The following is a 20,005-nucleotide window of genomic DNA, read 5'->3' as shown; positions in this document are numbered from 1 at the left end:
TGGTGTGTAAAAAAAAACAGTCAGTACAAAAAAAGTCCTCCTTTACATCACTTAGTTCGGCATTAACATTCTTAATTTCATGTTTCTAGATGCAATATTATGGAAAATTTAAAAAAGTGCCTTTTGAAAAACGAAAAAGTACCCAAAAGTTCTCTTTTATGGGTTCTCACCTAATGAAGACTCTAGGTTCAATATTATAGAAAATTCAAAAAGTACCTTCCGTAGAACGAAATAGTACCAAAAAATCCCCTTTGATGTATTCTCGTCTATTTCGGACTCTACATGCTTAATTTTATGTTGCTAGGTTCATTGTTATAGAAAAACTTAAAAAGTACTTTTCCCTTTATGGGTTTTGAAATACAAAAAAGTTCCCTTTTTATGGTTTCTAATAGCCGTTTTACACATTCACAAAATGTTTAACAATCGTCTGAACTTACTTACATACACCACCTTAGTGGGGAGGGTGTATTGGGTTTGTTCTGATATATTTATTACTCAAAATATTTTACATGGATGCTAAAGTTTCTCGTGCTAAATTTGTAGCTTTTAACTCCATTAGTTTTCTAGATAAACGAATTTTTGTATTGCATTAATATAGGAGGTGCCACGCCCCCTACTGCTAGTGAGCCCACTTTCTATACTAAACAATCATATTGAAACTAAAGAGGACTCTAATTATTATATATTCTGAGATATACTGATTTATTATTTTCTTAATATAGAGGTACCACGCCCACTATAGCCATTCCGCCCATTTTGTTTAAAAATATTCTCTTGGATGTCAAAGTTGTTCGTGCAAAATTCGAAGAATCCATTCGCTAATTATTACCATCAGGTCATTCCGTTTAATAAGTATACATTATAACATGCCGCCTGTCGCTTAATTGTGTTTACAACTTCAGATAGAGATACAAAAAAATATAAAGAGCGTATTAAGTGACTAGATTAGTCTCTAGAATCAATAAAGAAAACTACAAAAAAATCATATTCTTTCAAATAATTATCTCGTTGTATAACAAACAAAACTCAGTTGTAGTTCAACTCAAGTTCAGTTTGGATCTGACGCTAAAGAACTAACGATTTACAACCAGCCGGTCGGTTGCGAGTCGTTTTATTTATTTTATTGAAGTGTTTTTTTTTAATAAATATTTTAATTAAATATAACAAAATTTAAAAACAAATAACTAAAAATAATTACAAGTGTTAATTAATTTAAAAAAAAATTGGAAATTAAACAAAAAGTCATGAGGCGAACATTAAGTTCCGTTTTAATATTTTTACAAATTTTAATATTTGTTAATGCAAGGGGGTAAGTTTGTTATTATTAAAATATTAAAATAATACTTTTCTCGAACATAAATTAGGATTTTTTTATTTAATTGTTAAAAAATTCGAGTAAAGCGATTAACAAATAGGTTTCATGCGGGCCAAAATCTTTTGATTAAGTTTTATGTGAATCGGGTCATACTAGCTAATTACTGGCTTAAAATAACTAGTATAGCAATGAAATTTCACACAAGTTTCTTATGATTCAAAACCTTTTACCAAATTTTATGTGAATCGGTCCATAATTGACCCTACCACCCCTATATAAGGTCCTCTTCAGAAAATGACTTTGACTTAAGAAAAAAAAAAAAGAATTCGGTCCATAATTGACCCTACTTCCATATAAGATTTTCTTCAAGAAATGACTATAATGTTCATTACTGGATTAAAAATACTAGTATAGTAATGAAGTTTGAGAGGAATCTCTTATGATCCAAAACCTCTCTAACAAATTTTATGTGGATCAGGCATGGCAAAATTGGTACGATGGTACATTTTTTGATACTATTTGATGTGCAAAAGTACCGTGATACTCCCGAGTCTTATTTGATACTTTCAGGGCTACAATCTCAATATCCGATTATCGTTTAACCGGTAGTAGATCTGTCTGGTAAAATAATTTTTCTACCCTACACCACTTTAGTGGTATATGAATATTACTTCATATTCTCCATCACATCTGGAATCTGAGATATTATGTCCTGAGTTTTGAGAAAACGCGCCATGAGTGCTTTAAATATAACATTTTACAAAGTACAATTTCGTGGTAATATTTGTATGAGATACCATGCATTTCCTGGGAAAACTTCATCAAATTATATCAAAGGTGTTAAAATTGAGGGACGGACACCATATCAACATATAACGCCCATTCCAACTTTAAAATGTATAAACATATTTCAGAAATTAAAAACTTTTAGCAAAAAAAAATTGTACTTTGGATTGTACGAAAGCTTTGACTGAATACTCTCCCAGAGGCTAGGTTCACATAATATGGGTACCAGTCCACTCGGGAGTGGTCTGTAACGAAAGAGCGAATGTAATAGCTTTAAAGGGAAGGGAGCTCAAGGCAGTTAAACTGACAAACGCAAAACCATTCGACGCAACAAAAGCTGAACTAAAATATGGATGAGAGAATCCCATAAGACCTCTTGGAATAATGAAACAGTGGGTAGAACTACGAAAATCCTATGGGGTGTCCCTGATGAGAGCACATTTATGCAAAATTGGACATGCGGATTCAGACGTATATAGAGCATGTGGAGAGGACAGTGAAACCCTGGAACACTTTCTTTCTCACTGCCTGGCATTCGTCGAAGATAGATCCAAGTATCTTGGAAGTGATGTTATTCCGGAAATAACATTCCTGACTAACACTGATTGGAATAATTCATTCAGTTATTTTTTTCATAATAAAGAGCGGACAACAGGCCCGATTGTATCCTAGGTGCATTTTTTCGGATTTGATGTAGTACACATCCTCCTATCAACCTAACCTAAGTACTTTGAGATCCAAAAAAGTACTCTCCGAAATATTTTTGATACTGAAACAAAATCTCTTTTTCCATCCCTGATGTGGATCGGTCCATAATTGACCCTACCACCCCTATATAAGGTCTTCTTCAGAAAATTATTTTAACGCTTTGTGGGTCTAAGACCAATATTTCGATGTGTTACAAACGGAATGACAAAATCAATATACCCCCATCTTTTTTGATGGTGTTTATAAAAACGGTCAATAATTAACCCTTGTGAAACAGGTAGTTATTAGCTGTATTCAATATATTTGTAAGAAAGATAATGTTCTTTCGTACTTAGAGATACCGACAGTAAATGTTAATTTTTGGGAGATTTAAAAAGTGTGCTAAATTTTTTATGCGTTGACATTTTGTTGTTTTGTCTAAGAGAAATGTGTTATCAGTTAAGGTAATACCGAAGGTCAAAACTGGTTATTCCCCAAAGAGCATAAATTTTAATTCTAATTAATTTTTTGTTTCTTCTTGGTGTTTCAGCTGTTTCTGATAAAGTAGCCAGTCAACTTTAAGTTCAAATCATAAATCAACTAAAGTTCAAACTTGATAATTAAAATAATTTCCAATATTTAATTAATAAGAAAAAATCTTTTAAATACAAACATACACAATTCCCTAAACTAGAGAGATGACATCTGGATGCCGAAAATACCGGGTTTTTTTTTTTTGCTTTGTTATTAAGATATAACAAAATATATTAAAACCGGAAAAATATTGAAATTTTTGCTTAATTTTTAAAACATATTTTCAGAAAAGCCGGGAAAATTTATGATGTTAATCCCCTTTGACCTATTTTACACTAGGAAACTTTTGTCGAGAAACTTTTAAATTTGTGTGTGAGAGAAAGTGATGGTTGATATTTCTTTCTCTCACACACAAAAATCAAAAGTTTCCCAAAAAAATTTTTCACGTGTGAACCAGGTCATTGATATTTTTGAGTTCAAAATCAAACCGAACAGTATTGCCATACAAAACAACAGAAAACGTCACTGTTTGTTATCAAAAAAATGCATGTTTTAAAAAAAGATGAAGACAATTGTAAATGTAATATGAAAACAAGTAGAAAGGTATAGTCGGGCATGGCCGAACATATAATACCCTACACTATGAGTATATTTTTAAAATTTTAACTTTTTATAAAATTTTTATATTTTATAAAGAAACTTTTATGTTGAATATTACCATAATTCCAAAATATTTAAGCATTTTATTTTGAAGGGGGGTTTGTATGGGGGCTAGGGTCAAATAAGGGCCTATCCTTACGAAAATCTGCTGTGTCATTTATACTTATATAAAACTTATTTGTGCCAATATTTAGAGAAATAGCAGAATATTTGATGTAATTATGGTATAAAAAGTTCAAATCGGGAGGTGCGGTTGTATGGGGGCTAGGTGAAATAATGTACCGATTTCAACCATTTTCAATAGGCTTCGTCCCTGTGCCCAAAAACATGCTTGGTCCAAATTTCATCAAATTATTTTGAAAATTGCGGCCTGTACCTTGCGCACAAGGTTTACATAGACAGCCAGCCAGCCGAACAGACGGACGGACGGACATGTCTTAATCGACTCAAAAAATGTTTCTGAATCGATCGGTATACTTTAAGGTGGGTATTGGACCAATATATTTGTATGTTACAAACATCAGCACAAACGTATAATACCCTCCCCACTATAGTGGTGTAGGGTATAACAAGAAAGAAGGCCGACCATATAATATCCTACACCTGTATACGAATTAAATAAGATTTAGTTTTCATAATAAAGCATTTAAGTTGAATTGTACCTTGCCTCAGATATACTAAAGCCATTTACTGTTTAATAAAACTGTGGATATTTAAGTAAAATTTTGATGGGGGCTTTTTATAGGGGCAAGAGTCAAATGAGGCCCTATAATTATAAATTTCATCAGGGTCATCAAAACTAGTATAGAACTTGGTTTTGCAGCTTTTTGTCGAGATACGAGTATATTAAAAATATTTACGATTCTAAAAGCCCTATTTGAAGGGTTCAGTTGTATGTTACCTATGTGAAATATTGGACCAATGTTAACTGTTTTCAATAGGCTTCGTCGTTACCATAAAAGATCATGTGGCAAATTTCATTGATGATTATTTATATTTAATCCCTAATCTTCAACTAATGATTGGCCCTAAAACAACCATGAACTGGTTTTCTGTAAGATCGATCGATCCTAATAAAATTTCATAGTCTGATTTTCGTTTTTATAACATTTATTTATTTCGAATTTAATTGTTGTTCTCGTATTTTCAATTCAACCATGAGCTTTAAAATAATTATGGACCGATCCTCAACAAATTCTGGTTTTTATATAACTTATTTATATCGAATTTCACCGCAATACTTGTATTTTTAAGCCAGTAATGAGCGTTAAAATCATTTTGTAAGGGGACTTTATATGGGGGGCTGTATCAATAATGAAACAATTCATGTCAAATTTGGTTTAACTTGTTTATAACCAATTTCGTCACTATACCGCAATTTTTAAGACAGTTATGAGCTTTAAAGTCAATTTCAGAAAGCGGACTTTGTATGGGGGTAGTAATCTTTAATAGAAAGTATTTCAATATCATTAAATAGGAGGAGGTTTCCTAAAACCACTATTTTGGAATGAAAAATCAATATAGGTATCATTTATTGTTTTTAAATGTATTTTATTTTGCAATAATGTTAATTTTCCATACCTGGCAGATAACAGATGTGAATTATTTTGAATATATAATTTTATGAGCTACACTAAACATTAATTACGTCAAAAACTTTGGATTTACTTTTTTGTTTAATTTTCGTAGAATGGATTTTAAAAAAACCGGTAATTTGCCTAGTTTGTTTTGCTTTAATCTTCTTAAAACAAATAAGAAAAAGCCGGCCGGTAACAGTGTTGTCTATTGTCAAGATTTTCTAATGCAAAGAAATTTTCTTGAATCCCTTAAAAAATAAATAGGTTGCTCCAGAAATATGTTTCAGACATTCTCTTAGAAGGGGAAAGAAAAACACTATCACTTACCGGATGACCTACGAGAAAATATTTTTAACGACAGTGCTGGTAACACTGAGGTTTAAAGGCAAGCTAGAGTGTGTCGAATTTCATGGCTTTTCTCGTATTTCTAAGCCAGTAATGAGCTTGACAGTTATTTTCAGAAGGGGTGCTTATGTGGGGGTCAATCAAATGCAGAATCTCATAAAAGTCAGTAGAGAGGTTCTGGCTATAAGAAACTTTCTTATGTCGAATTTGTTTTTCTATACTCGTACTTTCAAGCCATACATTACTATGGACCAATCCTCATTAAATTTGTTAGGGAAATTTTGGATTATACGAAACATATTTTTGTCATATTTCATTGCTATACTCGTACTTTTAAAGCAGATATGCCCGTTAAAGCCATTTTTCGGGGAGTCACTTGTATGCTATCCGAATAGGCTATCCGAAAACGTAGACCGATATTGTCCATTTTCAATACCAAACAAACCCGGCCTATAGAATATTTCTAGAAAATTTCAATTCTGTAGCTCAAACAGCATGAAACAGAGTGACAGACATGACTAGATCGTCTTAGGATTTAATAAGGACCAAGAATATATATACTTTTACAACTTTTTCTTTATATCAACATTTCGGTGTGCTACAAACGGAATGACCATTTTTTTTTTTTGATGGTGGGTATAAAAATTGCAAGGTCTAATTATACATTTCAATGTTAGTATGTGGGGCTTTATATCACAATATTTAATTCATAAAGTGACCAAGTTCAATCGAAGAACACAGTACCAGTTATTACCCGTAAAAGATTTTTAATCGTCACTGTAGGTTGCCCCCGGGGCATGTTGCCTTGATAATAGATCTCATCTTGGTGTATTGCAATTGCTATTAGTATATTTAGTCTGACGGACTTTAAACTGATGATGATCAAATGTATGCTTAACATTTCATTGGAATGATTTGACATGGGTCCGAGTTGTTGGACCCTTCTATCGTCTCTAACCAGTGATTGCCTCTTTTTTGTCGGGGTTTAATTGAGCTTGACTCATGATACCTGTTCCTCCATGGGGCTACAATGCAAGATATTGCATAGCTCGAGTACTTGAGTAATATGCTTGTACATAGACCGGGGGAATCATATACAAAAATTACCTGTGTGTAAGATACAAGAATAGAAGGCACATAAAGTCTAACTATCCTATATACAGGACTGGGTTAATAAGATCAATTTGGCTATCTATACACACAAGAAGGATGTTGGTACAAACTAGAATTTTCAAGGCAGTAGTCAAACCCAAAGGATAACGCTAATATGTGTTCTTGGTCAGAATAAATGTCAGTGTAACTGTGTTGCGTATGAATTAGCCATAAATGGCGCGATGTTAGATGTAAAAGAATCCGACGCCTTTACTAATATCTCTTTTACGAACTGTAAGAAACCTGTTCTTAATGAACTGAATCGGAAAGTTCAAATTAGGTAGATCGGTGAAACCACTTGTTAGATCTCGAGGTCTATTTGGTCTCTATATGATGCACTTGTATTACTTCCTACTTAAAGGACACTGTGTCATATACACTCACGCCAAGGGACTAAGCCTTGTGTATAATGACTACTGTAGAAGCTTTCATAATGGGGAAGAAGATCATACAATATCGCATGTAATCTGCAATTGCTCTACATCTACTAAAAGCAGAGAATATCACTTTGGTGCTCCCTTCTTGTCAGGCATGAAGAAGCTTTCTGGGATAGGTTTGAAGAATATCAAATGAATATCAAGTTTGAAGAATAACAAATGCTTCATAAATGAAACCGGTTAGACGAACTTAAATGAACCCAAGTGAGCTGTTTTTGTAGTAGCTGACTTCTATATTTAACCTAACGTAACCTCGGGATCTTATAGTCTAAAATTACGCCCAGATTTTTGAATACCTTTAAAACTTGCGAATTTCTATTATATATTCGATGTGGTTGAAAGTTTGATTTATAATTACTCTTGTAAAAAGTACCAATTCGATATTTGCGGGTTTACCTCTAGACCTTCTTTCCTGCTCGATTTTAATTGTTCGTCAAAGGCTGAATCCATGTAATCTCTTATCTTTTATAAATAAGAGATTAACTAATTTTGCAAATAAAGCATGAAAATTTTGTATTTGTATTTTCTTCTCAGATTCCTGTATACATAGATATACATTAAAAATCAAGAATATATAATAATACATTTTTTATTACTTCTATTTACAGTTTTTATTCCATTGTGGCCCCTGGCACAATACAATCTCATCTTGATTACTCTGTCAGTGTTACTCTGCATGAAAACTCAGAACCGGCTACAATTAAAGTAGCCATAAAGGGACCATCATACAATGAAGAAAAAACCGTCGAAATCTCGCCCTCTCATACCGAAGTCGTAAACTTCGAAATACCTAATTTAAAATCGGGCAAATATCAATTAGAATCGGAGGGTATTAAAGGTTTAATATTCAAAAACTCTACCGAATTGAATTTTAAAAATAAAAAACCCAAAACATATATACAAACTGATAAGGCGGTCTACAAGCCGGGAGATTTAATACAATATCGTATTGTTGTATTAGATGAAAACACAAGACCAGCAAAATTAGAACAACCCTTGACGTTAGGTTTTAAAGATGGTGCTGGTAACTTTGTTAAGCAAATCAAAGATATTCAATTAACGAAGGGTGTCTATACGGGAGAATTTCAATTATCCGACCAACCAGTTTTAGGTGAATGGATTATGGAGGTTAACTTGAGCCCCAATGAAGATGATACTAAAACTGAAAAGAAATTTCATGTTGACAAATATGTGTTGCCCAAATTTAGCGTTGATATAGAGACAGCAAAGGATATTGCCTATGATATCCCCCTGAAAATTACAATACGTTCCAAATACACATATGGTCAACCGGTCAAGGGTCAAGCTACCATTGCCATAGATGCACAATATGGAAAACTTAAAACGCAGAAAACTATCAAGGTAGATGGCAAAGGTCATGTTGAATTTGATTTACGGAAAGACCTCGGTTTGGAGAAACCTAATTTTAATAGCGGCTATGGTAATTACTCCACCACACCGCCCATCAATATCTTTGCCACCATGACAGAAGAATACACTGGCAATAAACAAAATAAAACCGCTTCGGTAAACTTACATCGCTCACGTTACGTCATTGAAGTACCGGAAAAAGTTTATGATTATGTCGTCAATAAAACTTTCGAATTGAAAGCTTTTGTCAAAAATCTTGACGGTTCACCGGTTCAGGATGGCAAACATATGGCCAAGCTTTCGATTGGAAAAGACAGTATGTTCTACAATGAGAAAGAAGATTCAGTAGAGTGTGTGTATACCAGTGAACTCGATAAAAATGGTATGGTGTTGTTTAAGGTGACTCTTCCCAAGGTTGATTATTATTACAATGTAAGATTGATATATGCCGATCGAACTAAATATCTTTCTGGTTTAATGGGTAGAATTACAGATAACATAGAAATTAAATATGGTGAAGAGGATGTGGGTCCTTTAAAATTAGTCAAGAAAACTGAAATGTAAGTAGCGGATTTTTAACTTCAATAGGTCATCACTTACAAATGTTTCCCTTTCTTCAGATTTCAACTAGATCAAGATGTTGTAATCGATGTTAAATCTAACCAAAATATTCCCTATTATGTCTACGCTATTGTCGCTCGTGGCAATATTATTAAACAGGAATATGTTAAAGTACCCGAAAATAGCAAGTCTCATGAAATTAAATTTAAACCCACATTTGAAATGGTACCCGAATCACATTTATATGTTTATTTTGTACTTGAGGGTGATTTAAAGTTTAAAGAAATGAGACTTAATTTCCATAAAGAATTTCAGAATAAGGTTTGTAAATTAAGAGAAGAAATCTTAAAGAAAAAGTTTAAACTTATTTGGTATTATTTTAGATTGAAATCACTGCTCCAAAACAAGTTAAACCCGGCGAAGAGGTTAAATTGAATATTAAAACTGATCCAGAATCATTTGTGGGTCTTTTGGGTATTGATCAAAGTGTGCTTTTGCTGAAATCTGGCAATGATTTAGATTCGGAGAAAATAATTAACGATTTAAATTCTTACGTTACTTCGACTCCTGATATCAAGGGCTACGGCACCTATCCGGGTAGATCATCAGGATTAATCACTCAAACCAATGCCAATTATCCTTATTCCCAATGTAAGTTTTGCATATTATTAGTATTTTTAGACTTTTAACAATTCTTATCTGCATAATAATTTGCTATGAAATATCCCGTTACCCAAGATATAAATGATCACGATATTGAAGAATTATTGGAAAATAGATTTGGAAGTTCTAACGATATTAAAGAAACTGAAGCTGATAGTGTGTTAAATTTAATTACACGTGAAGATTTTTTCGATATATGGATCTACAAGGTTATTAATAGGTTGGTTAAAGATGTATATTATTAGTTTTTACTATATAATATTTACTGAAATTATATTTTCGAGCTAAACATGTGGACCTACCGAAGTGTGGACCTACGTTATCTGATAGATAGATAGATAGATAGATAGATAGATAGATAGATAGATAGATAGATAGATAGATAAATAGATAGATAGATAGATAGATAGATAGATAGATAGATAGATATATAGACAGATAGATAGATAGATATATATATATATATATATATATATATAATATAATATATATATATATATATATATATATATATATATATATATTATATAATATATATATTATATATATATATATATATATATTATATTATATATATATATATATATATATATATATATATATATTATATATATATATATATATATATATATATATAGATAGATTGATAGATAGACAGATAGATAGATAGATAGATAGATAGATATATAGATAGATAGATAGATAAATAGATAGATATAGATAGAAATTTTATGAGGACCGGTCCATAATTGACCCACTTTATCGCTCATTATTGGCTTAAAAGTACGTGTGTAGAGATGAAATTTGACATAAGTACGTTTCCTACGAACCAAAACCTGAGAATTTTTTATAGGAACGTAAATCTTGCTACCGAATTTAATGCTGAAAGTGTCAGGAACTAATATTCGATGTTAACATGTTTTATATAAAATAAGATCGGTATAAAAGAAATATGAAAAATTTATAAAAAATGGTCAATAATCCACCCTTCCTCTTCAATAAATTTGATGAGTAATATCACCCGGATGTTTATAAAAGTATATTCCTTTTACGGCGTACGGTTGAATGGTTGGTATATTAGATTCGACATAGCCTCGTTATGAAAATACATGAGATACTAATCAGGTGATATTAGGTGATATTAATAATATTGTAAATTAATATTAATCGAATTACATAGGTAATAATGGTCATACATATATGAAAACCTCAATTCCTGAATCGTCTAAATATCTTAAATTTTAATTGCAGAAAAAACAGAAAATTATCCATAAGAAATAGAACAGATTCTCACGAATTTGTATATTTTAAGACATTAAGGGTCAATAATAGGCCGATTCTCGTAAAATGGATGTTTAAGACATGTTTTAAAATGCAGTTTTTATGGGGGCTTGATTCAATTAAAATAATCAGCAATGACATGATATACGTTTTTATAAACTTGGTTGTTCCGATTTCTGAAGAGACACTGGTATTTTATGTAATTTGAGTAGTTATGAACAAAACAAGTCGAAAGTTCTGATATGGGAGTTAAGTGAAATAATGGATTGATTTTAACAATTCCAATAGGATTGGGACAAAAAACACTTTTAGTCAACATTTCATCAAAATATCTTGATAATTGACGTTTAACAAAAGGTTTACAAACGGACAGAAAGTCGGCCAGAGCGCCAATAAAACTGTAGACTATTGTCTAGAACATAGACAAGACTATAGACTAAACTATAGCCTAGGCTATAGACTAGACTTTAAACTAGACTATCGCCTAGAATATAGACTAGACTTGCTGTCACTCTATAAAATTTTAAGACGATCGATCCATAATTGACCTCATAACTTATGCCCCATAGAATCAATCACATTAATACATAGTCTATATTAATATAAATTTTTTCAGATCATCCATACTATAACCACTTTCAACCTATGCCTATTAGTAACCATATAACTTTACAATACAGAAGTGGATCTCATGCTTTTAGACTACCACAACCGCAATTTGCATCACTTAGTTATTCTAGTGTAAATATAATGTCATTTAGTTCCAGTATAGAACAAAGGATCGAAAAGTATTTACAGAAAATTAGATCTATACAATATAAATATGTACGACACTCAACGAATAATCAACTTAAACAATTTTGTGAACGTGTTAATAATAACAATTCCATTAAATTTTATGATTTACATTTATAATTTTTAATTGCATGTTTAAAAGAGCATTTGCATTGGATTCTTTTAATTAAATCTAACACTAAATGCCGAAATCACTCTTATCAAAATCGTGCTATATATGTTTTAAGAATATTATAAAACTAATATCACAATGACATTTTTCACCATCATAAGTTTTATATAAACATGACTACCGACATTGAATCTTATAAGGATCGAACGAATTTTTACTATAGCCCCCCTAAATAACAGGACGAATTTATCTTGCCGAAAACTGGCACAACTAAGTTTAATATATTCAAACTCTGTAAATTTTTGTCATAGACGGGCCTCATTTCACTCTAGTCCCATACAAAGTCTCCTTCAGAAAATGAGTTGGAAACCAAAAACCAAAATTCACTTTTAAATACTAGTATCGTAATGAAATTTGGCTCAAATAAGTTTTATATAAACAAAATTTCCGACATTAAATCTTGTGAGGATCGGATCATTTTTGACTCTAGCCCCCATACAACCGGACCTACCAAATTGGGCCTTTTAGATCATAACTATGTCACATATACTACTATCTTTCTAAAAATCAGTATAATTAAGTTTGAGATAATTATAAACAAAATTTTTGATTTTCGTAATGATCGGGCCTTATTTAACCTTTTCCTCTATATCAAGTCCCCTTCAGAAAATGAATTCCCAACAATATGTTTTATAAAGATCGGCTTAATTTCTATCCTAACCATCTATCGGGCTGACTGACTGTCCATGTAAACTTGAATGTAAAATTGCATGAAATTTGATACATTTGCCTTTTTTGGACAAAGGACAAAAATATTGGGTTTGTGCCCGTCCATGTAAACCTTGTGATCAAACTACAGGTCGCAATTTTGAAGATTATTCAATGAAATTTGGCACCTGATCTTCTATTGTCCCAGGGACGAAGATTATTGAAAATAGGGTTAAGATCGGTCCATTATTTCACCTAGACCCAAACAACTGAACCCCCGAATAGGGCTTGTAAACCTTGAAATCAAAGTACAGGTCGCAATTTTGAAGATAATTCAATGAAATTTAGCACATGATCTTTATGATACCGTAGACGAAGCATGTTTAAAATGGTTTACATCGGTCCATTATTTCACCTTATGTTTAATATACTCATATCTCGACAAAAAGCTGCAAAACCCAAGTTTAAACTAGACTTGATGGCCCTCATATGACCCCTATGAAAAGCCTCCATCAAAATTTCACTTAAATTTCCACAATTTTATTCAACAATAAACTGCCTAAATATGTATATCTAAGGCAAGGTACAAATGAATGCCGAAAGATTAACGTGAGCATCTGCCTTGACGGCCTTATCTCACGGTGGTCTTTTTCACCCACTGTGTAGACTAGAGACGGTCTACACCTGCGTTCCTGAATTCCTTAAAGAAGAACTCAGGTAGCAATTTTTGTACATGGATGTCCGGTCCTTGTACAAGCACTTTGTTGAAGTACTCGAGCAATCTAATCTTCCCGTTGCGGAATGACAGGCCGCATAGGATTAAATCCCCAATGCGTACCCCGACAAGGAAAAAGCAATCACTGGTCTAAAGTCAATAAAAGGGGGTGACGAGTCCAACATCAAGTGAAATCAATCTTCAGTAACTCTTATGATGTCATGAAAGAAGTGCATTATTCAAAATGCAATCTCCATCATATTGATCCATTCCGCACTGGAATTAACCTTAACCTCGCGCAACCAAATTACTGAGATGGCTCTGTTGTTTTGGCAACAGCACCTAGAGACATATCCAAGAAAATGGATCAGGATCCCTCTTTTATGAACCGATCAATGTAACAAAGGAAATAGGAATTTCCAAAGCCAATTAATTTCAGTAATTGCCACGACAAATTGTCGCGCAGCATGTATCAATATATCCTATTGAGATGGCAACAGCACCGATACAAGCACTGCTCTCAAATAAAGTAATATTACTATGATTTTTTTTTTCGATCGGTATAGCTGATCGTAGCTCCAATACAAGGACCCTTCACAAAAATCATTTAAACGCGCATAACTCATTACAAAATTAAGATATCCATATAAAATTTTGTACATGTATTGCTCATATGCACAAAAATATTACGGTTCACAATTTGTCATAGTTCCCATACAAGGTCCCCTTCCCGAAAATTACTTAAAGGCACATAACTCATTATTAAATTAAGATATACAAGTATTGCTCATATGCAGAGAAATAATACTGTGAATTTTTTTCCTATTGGTCCATAATTGATCAAAGCACCCTTTTATGATACCCATAAAATATTTGGCATAAATACTATTTTTGTACACATAAATGTTATTTCAATATTTTTTCACGATCGGTCCATCCTTGGTCATACCTCCTTCGTGCAAAATTTGAAGATTTTAAGTCCATTAGTTTTCCAGACAAACAACAACTCCAATTAGTTGTTATTGCAAATTGCAGGATTTAAGCCACGCCCACTATAGCCATTCCACCCATTTTTTCCAAAAAAAAAACAATCTTATGGATGTCAAAAATGTCAATACAAAATTTGTACTTTCTGAGATATATGTAGGACTTTTAATACTAAGTTTTTATGTGGGCGTGACACGCCTCCCACTTAAAGTAAAAAGTAGTCTATAGTTCCTTCCAAACACACAGGAAGACAATGTTATAATTTCAAGAAAATCGGTTCAGCCGTCTGTAAAGTCCAAACAAACATAAATACCTACAAACACACATTAATTTTTGTACCCTTCAGCTTCGTGAGAAGGGTATATATAAGTTTGTCATTCCGTTTGTAATTTCTATAATATAATTTTCAGACCCTATAAAGTATATATATTCTGGATCCTTATAGATAGCGCAGTCGATTAAGACATGTCCGTCTATCTGCCCGTCTGTCTGTCCGTCTGTATGTTTATTGAAATGAGTTTTCAGAGGACCTCAAATATCGGCGAGAACCGAATCTTTAAAAATTCGAGACAACCTTTGAAAATTTCATCAAAAATTCAGATTTTTTTATTCACACTTAAACAGAAATTGCAAAAAACAAAAACAAAATACATAATCGATAAAATCGAAAATTTTATTATTGTACTCTGTTTATAAAAACAATGCAGAGCGAGAGCAGCAGAGCAAGAGTAGAAGAGCGAGAGCAGCACTGGTGTGTTGTTATAGGTTAGAAACATGAAATTAAGTATGTGGAGCCTGGCTGAAGTTAGAAGCAATAAGAGGGAACTTTTTTGTTTCTCAAAAGGTACTTTTTGAACTTTCTATAATAATGAACTTAGAAACATGAAGTTAAGAATATAGAACTCGGATTAGACAAGAACACTTTTACTTTTTCGTTCTACAAAAGGTACTTTTTGAATTTTCTGTAATATTGAACCTAGAAACATGAAATTAAATATGTAGAGTCTGAACTATGTGAGAACCTATGAAAGGTGACTTTTTGGTACTTTGAAATTAAGAATATAAAGCCCGGAGATTTTTTGGTACTTTTTCGTTCCACAAAAGGTACTTTTTGAATTTTCTATAATATTGAACATAGAGACATGAATATCAGAGAACTTTTTGGTACTTTTTCGTTTTTCAAAAGGTACTTTTTTAATCTCTATAAAATTGAACCTACGAACATGAAATTGATTATGTAGATTCGGAATTAGGTGAGAACACATAAAAGGGAACTTTTTGGTATTTTTTCGTTTTTAAAAAAGTATTCTTTAAGTTTTCTATAATAATGAACCAAAAAACATTCTTAAAACCTGATTTAAAAATACTTTAAAAATATGAAAGATCATTCAAAATCTCAATTATATATATAATAAAGTCTTAAGTTTAATCTAAAAGAAGAAAATTAAAACTAAAGATAAAAATTATACTCAAAAATACCTTAAAACATAGTCTATTGTAATGTTGAACATATTTGAGAAAACTCATTTCTAAAAATATTTGATCAATAAAAAAAAGTATTAATATTAGAATATCTGGTGGAGGGTATTTAAAATTCGGCTCAGCCGAATATAGCACTCTAACTTCTTTTTATTATTCTTTTCTTTTAGTTAATTACGATTATGAGGATTATGAATTAAGATTTGGAGGATCATCTGATTATTATACAACACATTTTGGATCGTCCGCAGTATCTACCGAAAATGTATCGAAAATTAAACAAGACTATTCGAAAACTCCTATTCGTAGCAAATTCGAAGAAGTTTGGATTTTTGATAAACTAAATAAGTAATTTCATTGTATTCTATGTGTGTAGTCTGAAATAACGAAGTGGGATTAATATTGTAATGTATACAGAAATGGGATTCGAAATTAATACTCAGTGGCCCATTTAAACATTTACTAGCAACATAGACCATTATTTAATAACTTAAACTCTAGACTAATCCATGGACTAGTTTGTAATCTCGTTTATAAACTGGTCTATATAACTAGTTTGTAGATCATGGAAAAGTTCGCCGATTAGTTCGTAGACCGTTTTATAAACTAGTTCAGAAAGTCGATATACTATTCAATATACTAGTTCACGACAAGTCGAAAGACTAGTCCTTAGACCCACCAATTTATCATACATCTATATTTTATTGTTATCATACATCTAAATATTGTTCTTGTTTATCTTGTAATGTTCATCCGAAAAGCAGAATAATGTTCTTTAGTCCAGATTTGGACTCAACAATTTCTGAAGTATTAGTGAGAGAGAAGAGAGTGTCATCACTAATTTTTATCGGTTATTTATCATAATCAGCTGTTTGCTTTCATCGCTTGGAGACAAATAACAAATTTTATATTGCTCGCATGCTAATTTCACAAATCATATTAATTTCTGTAAATATAAAGCTTTTTGTATTGTAATTATTTAAATATTTTTGTAATTAAATATTTTTATATAAAAAATATAATATATTTCATTTTCTTTTAATCCTGATTTCCTTAACATCTCTATTTAGCACCGACAAAAATGGTTTGGCTACTTTTACCAAAAACATACCCGATACCATTACTTCTTGGGTAGTGACCGGTTTCTCTATAAACGATAAAACCGGCTTTGGCATGGTGACAAATCCTACAAAAATTGATGTTTTCCAACCCTTCTTTTTAAGCACTAATTTGCCATATTCCGTTAAGCGTGGTGAAGTTATATCCATACCCGTAGTAGTCTTCAATTATATGGATAAAGCTTTAGATGCTGAAGTTACCATGGAAAATACCGATGATGAATATGATTTCACTGAAGTTTCCAATGAAACTGAGGAATTAGTTTTGGAGGAGAAGCAACGTGTTAAAAGAGTAACTGTGCCCTCTAATAGTGGTAAAAGTTTGTCTTTTATGATCCGCCCCAATAAGGTGGGAGAAATTACTTTGAAAATTAAGGCTGTAACACACTTGGCTGGTGATGCTATACATCAAAAACTGAAAGTAGAACCAGAAGGTGTGACACAATATGAAAATCAAGCCATTTTTATAACTCCCTCTAAGGAACCTATCAGGAAAACGTTTGAGACTGCTATACCCAAAGAAGCTGTTTTGGATTCGGAATATTTGGAATTTTCTGTGGTTGGCGATATTTTAGGTCCCACCATTAAGAATATTGATAAATTAGTGCGTAAACCCTATGGTTGTGGTGAACAGAATATGGTTAACTTTGTGCCTAATATTTTGGTTTTACACTATTTGGATGCCACTAAACGTGAGATGCCGACTGTGGTTCAAAAAGCTAAAAATTATATGGAAGTTGGTTATCAACGTGAATTGAACTATAAACATAAAAATGGTGCTTATAGTGCTTTCGGTGAGGGAAGCAATGCACCAAATAGTTGGCTTACCGCTTACGTGGCACGTTCCTTTCTACAGGCTAAAAAATATATAACCATTGATTCGGATGTCATTGATCAAGCATTACAATATGTTATATCAACTCAATTGGAGAATGGTCAATTTAAACAAACTGGACGTTTATTCTATCCAGCTCATCAGAATGATGTTGGTTTTACGGCTTTTGCTTTATTGCCCTTTTTTGAAGACATGGTAAGTATTAGTACTGACGCGGATCCAGCTCGAGTGTTTGGGGGGAAAACTTTTGATTTTTTCACTTATTTTCTTTTTTTCTCATTTATCTATTTTGTATGAAAAATGTTGAATTTTGAGGGGTCGAAATGCGACTTTATTAGTATTTGTTATAATCTGAATATTATACTTTTTATATTTCATCTAAAATATTGATTATTTTCCATTTATCTTCTAGGACTATTTTATAAAATACAAATCAGAAGTCGTGAAAGGTGTTAGATATTTGTTGGATAATATTGAAAAGGAAAGCGATATCTATGCTCTTGGCCTGGCAATGGTGGTCCTAAAGAAAATAAAACATCCTAGTGCTGACAAGCTAATGGAAAAATTAGAAAAATTAGCTCATGAAGAAAATGGTCTTAAATGGTGGACCAAATCGTCAAAGGATCATAACGATGATATTGAAATAACCGCGTATATATTGGAAGCTTATGTATACACTGAACCAACAGAAAAACTTTTACCCATTATTAAATGGTTGATCAGTAAACGTAATGGTAATGGTGGTTTCGATTCAACACAAGCCACAGTTGTGGGTCTACAAGCTCTAATCAAATTTGCTGAGAAGTATATTGCTGGTGGGGATGGTAAAATGACGATTAGTTTTAAGGCTCTCGATGAAGAGGGAAAAGAAACCACAAAGGGTAGTTTTTCGGTAGATCAGGAAAATTCATTGATTTTTCAAACTCATGTGGTAAGCATTACAAGATTAATAGTAACTTGTTATACCACTTATGTATATACCTTTCTTGTTCTTTTATAGCTTCCCAAATCCTCCCGTCAAATAACATTGGAAGCCAATGGTGAAGGTTCATCACTGGTACAATTATCTTATCGTTATAATTTAGCCATCAAAGATGACAAACCTAGTTTCAGCATTAAGCACACAATTCAATCAACCGATTATCCCAGTTTATTACAATTGGATGTTTGCACTGAGTTTGTACCCGGCGCTAATAGTGATTTAAAAGAATCTAATATGGCCATTATGGAAATATATCTACCATCTGGTTTTACTGCCGATACCGATAAGTTCGATACCATATATCAAACCAAGCAAGTACAACGTGTTGAAACCAAAAATTTCGATACAGTTATTATTATCTATTTCGATTATCTAACGGCTGGTGAAGAGGTTTGCTTCAATGTTAATGCCGAGAAGACTCACGCCGTGGCCAAGCAAAAGCCCGCCGCTATCACCATGTATGACTACTATAATGCCGATCAACGCGCCACTGTTTACTATGAAGTCAAGTCATCGTTGTGCGATATTTGCGAAGAGGGTAAATGTGGCAAAGGCTGTGAAAATAAAGATGCCAATAAAAAGGCATAAATAATATCAAAATATTAATGGAATAAATATTAACAAATTAAAAACTAAATAAATATATATAAAATATTAATATATATGAGCAATCATCAATTTTTTTTTTTTAATTTTTGATTAAAAAATCTAAAATTTTTTTATGGCACATTTAATATATTTTGTGTAAATATAAACAGACCCTTATATATGTATACCCTCTGATGGTGGTGGAGAGTATAAAAAAGATTCAACAAATCCTCATTTATAGTTTCAAGGCCACTTCGGGCTTTACATACCAAATTTCATGTTTCTATGTTTCAATATGTTTTATGCACACATCAAAT

General features: G+C 32.2%; 1 protein-coding gene across 2 annotated transcripts; it reads left to right on the top strand.

Annotated features, from left to right (window-relative positions):
* The first annotated feature begins 1,132 nt into the window (after window positions 1-1,132).
* On the top strand, window positions 1,133-19,771 carry LOC111687579 (CD109 antigen-like). 2 transcript variants are annotated; one of them, XM_046945050.1, is made up of 8 exons: window positions 1,133-1,309; window positions 8,102-9,424; window positions 9,485-9,746; window positions 9,809-10,076; window positions 10,164-10,308; window positions 17,236-18,313; window positions 18,531-19,049; window positions 19,119-19,771. In XM_046945050.1, the coding sequence occupies exons 1-8, from the start codon at window positions 1,245-1,247 to the stop codon at window positions 19,686-19,688; spliced, it is 4,230 nt and encodes a 1,409-aa protein (XP_046801006.1). In that variant the 5' UTR covers window positions 1,133-1,244; the 3' UTR covers window positions 19,689-19,771. The 2 variants fall into 2 exon arrangements, with proteins under 2 accessions (XP_046801006.1, XP_046801005.1); XM_046945049.1 differs by lacking the exon at window positions 10,164-10,308 and adding an exon at window positions 16,336-16,513 and having other exon boundaries at window positions 1,135-1,309.
* Window positions 19,772-20,005: the final 234 nt, after the last annotated feature.

This window comes from Lucilia cuprina, chromosome 2 (genome assembly GCF_022045245.1).
Source record: "Lucilia cuprina isolate Lc7/37 chromosome 2, ASM2204524v1, whole genome shotgun sequence".
Taxonomy (NCBI): domain Eukaryota; kingdom Metazoa; phylum Arthropoda; class Insecta; order Diptera; family Calliphoridae; genus Lucilia; species Lucilia cuprina.
The sequence above is the reverse complement of the archived record's forward strand: the minus strand, read 5'-3'. Positions and strand labels throughout refer to the sequence as shown.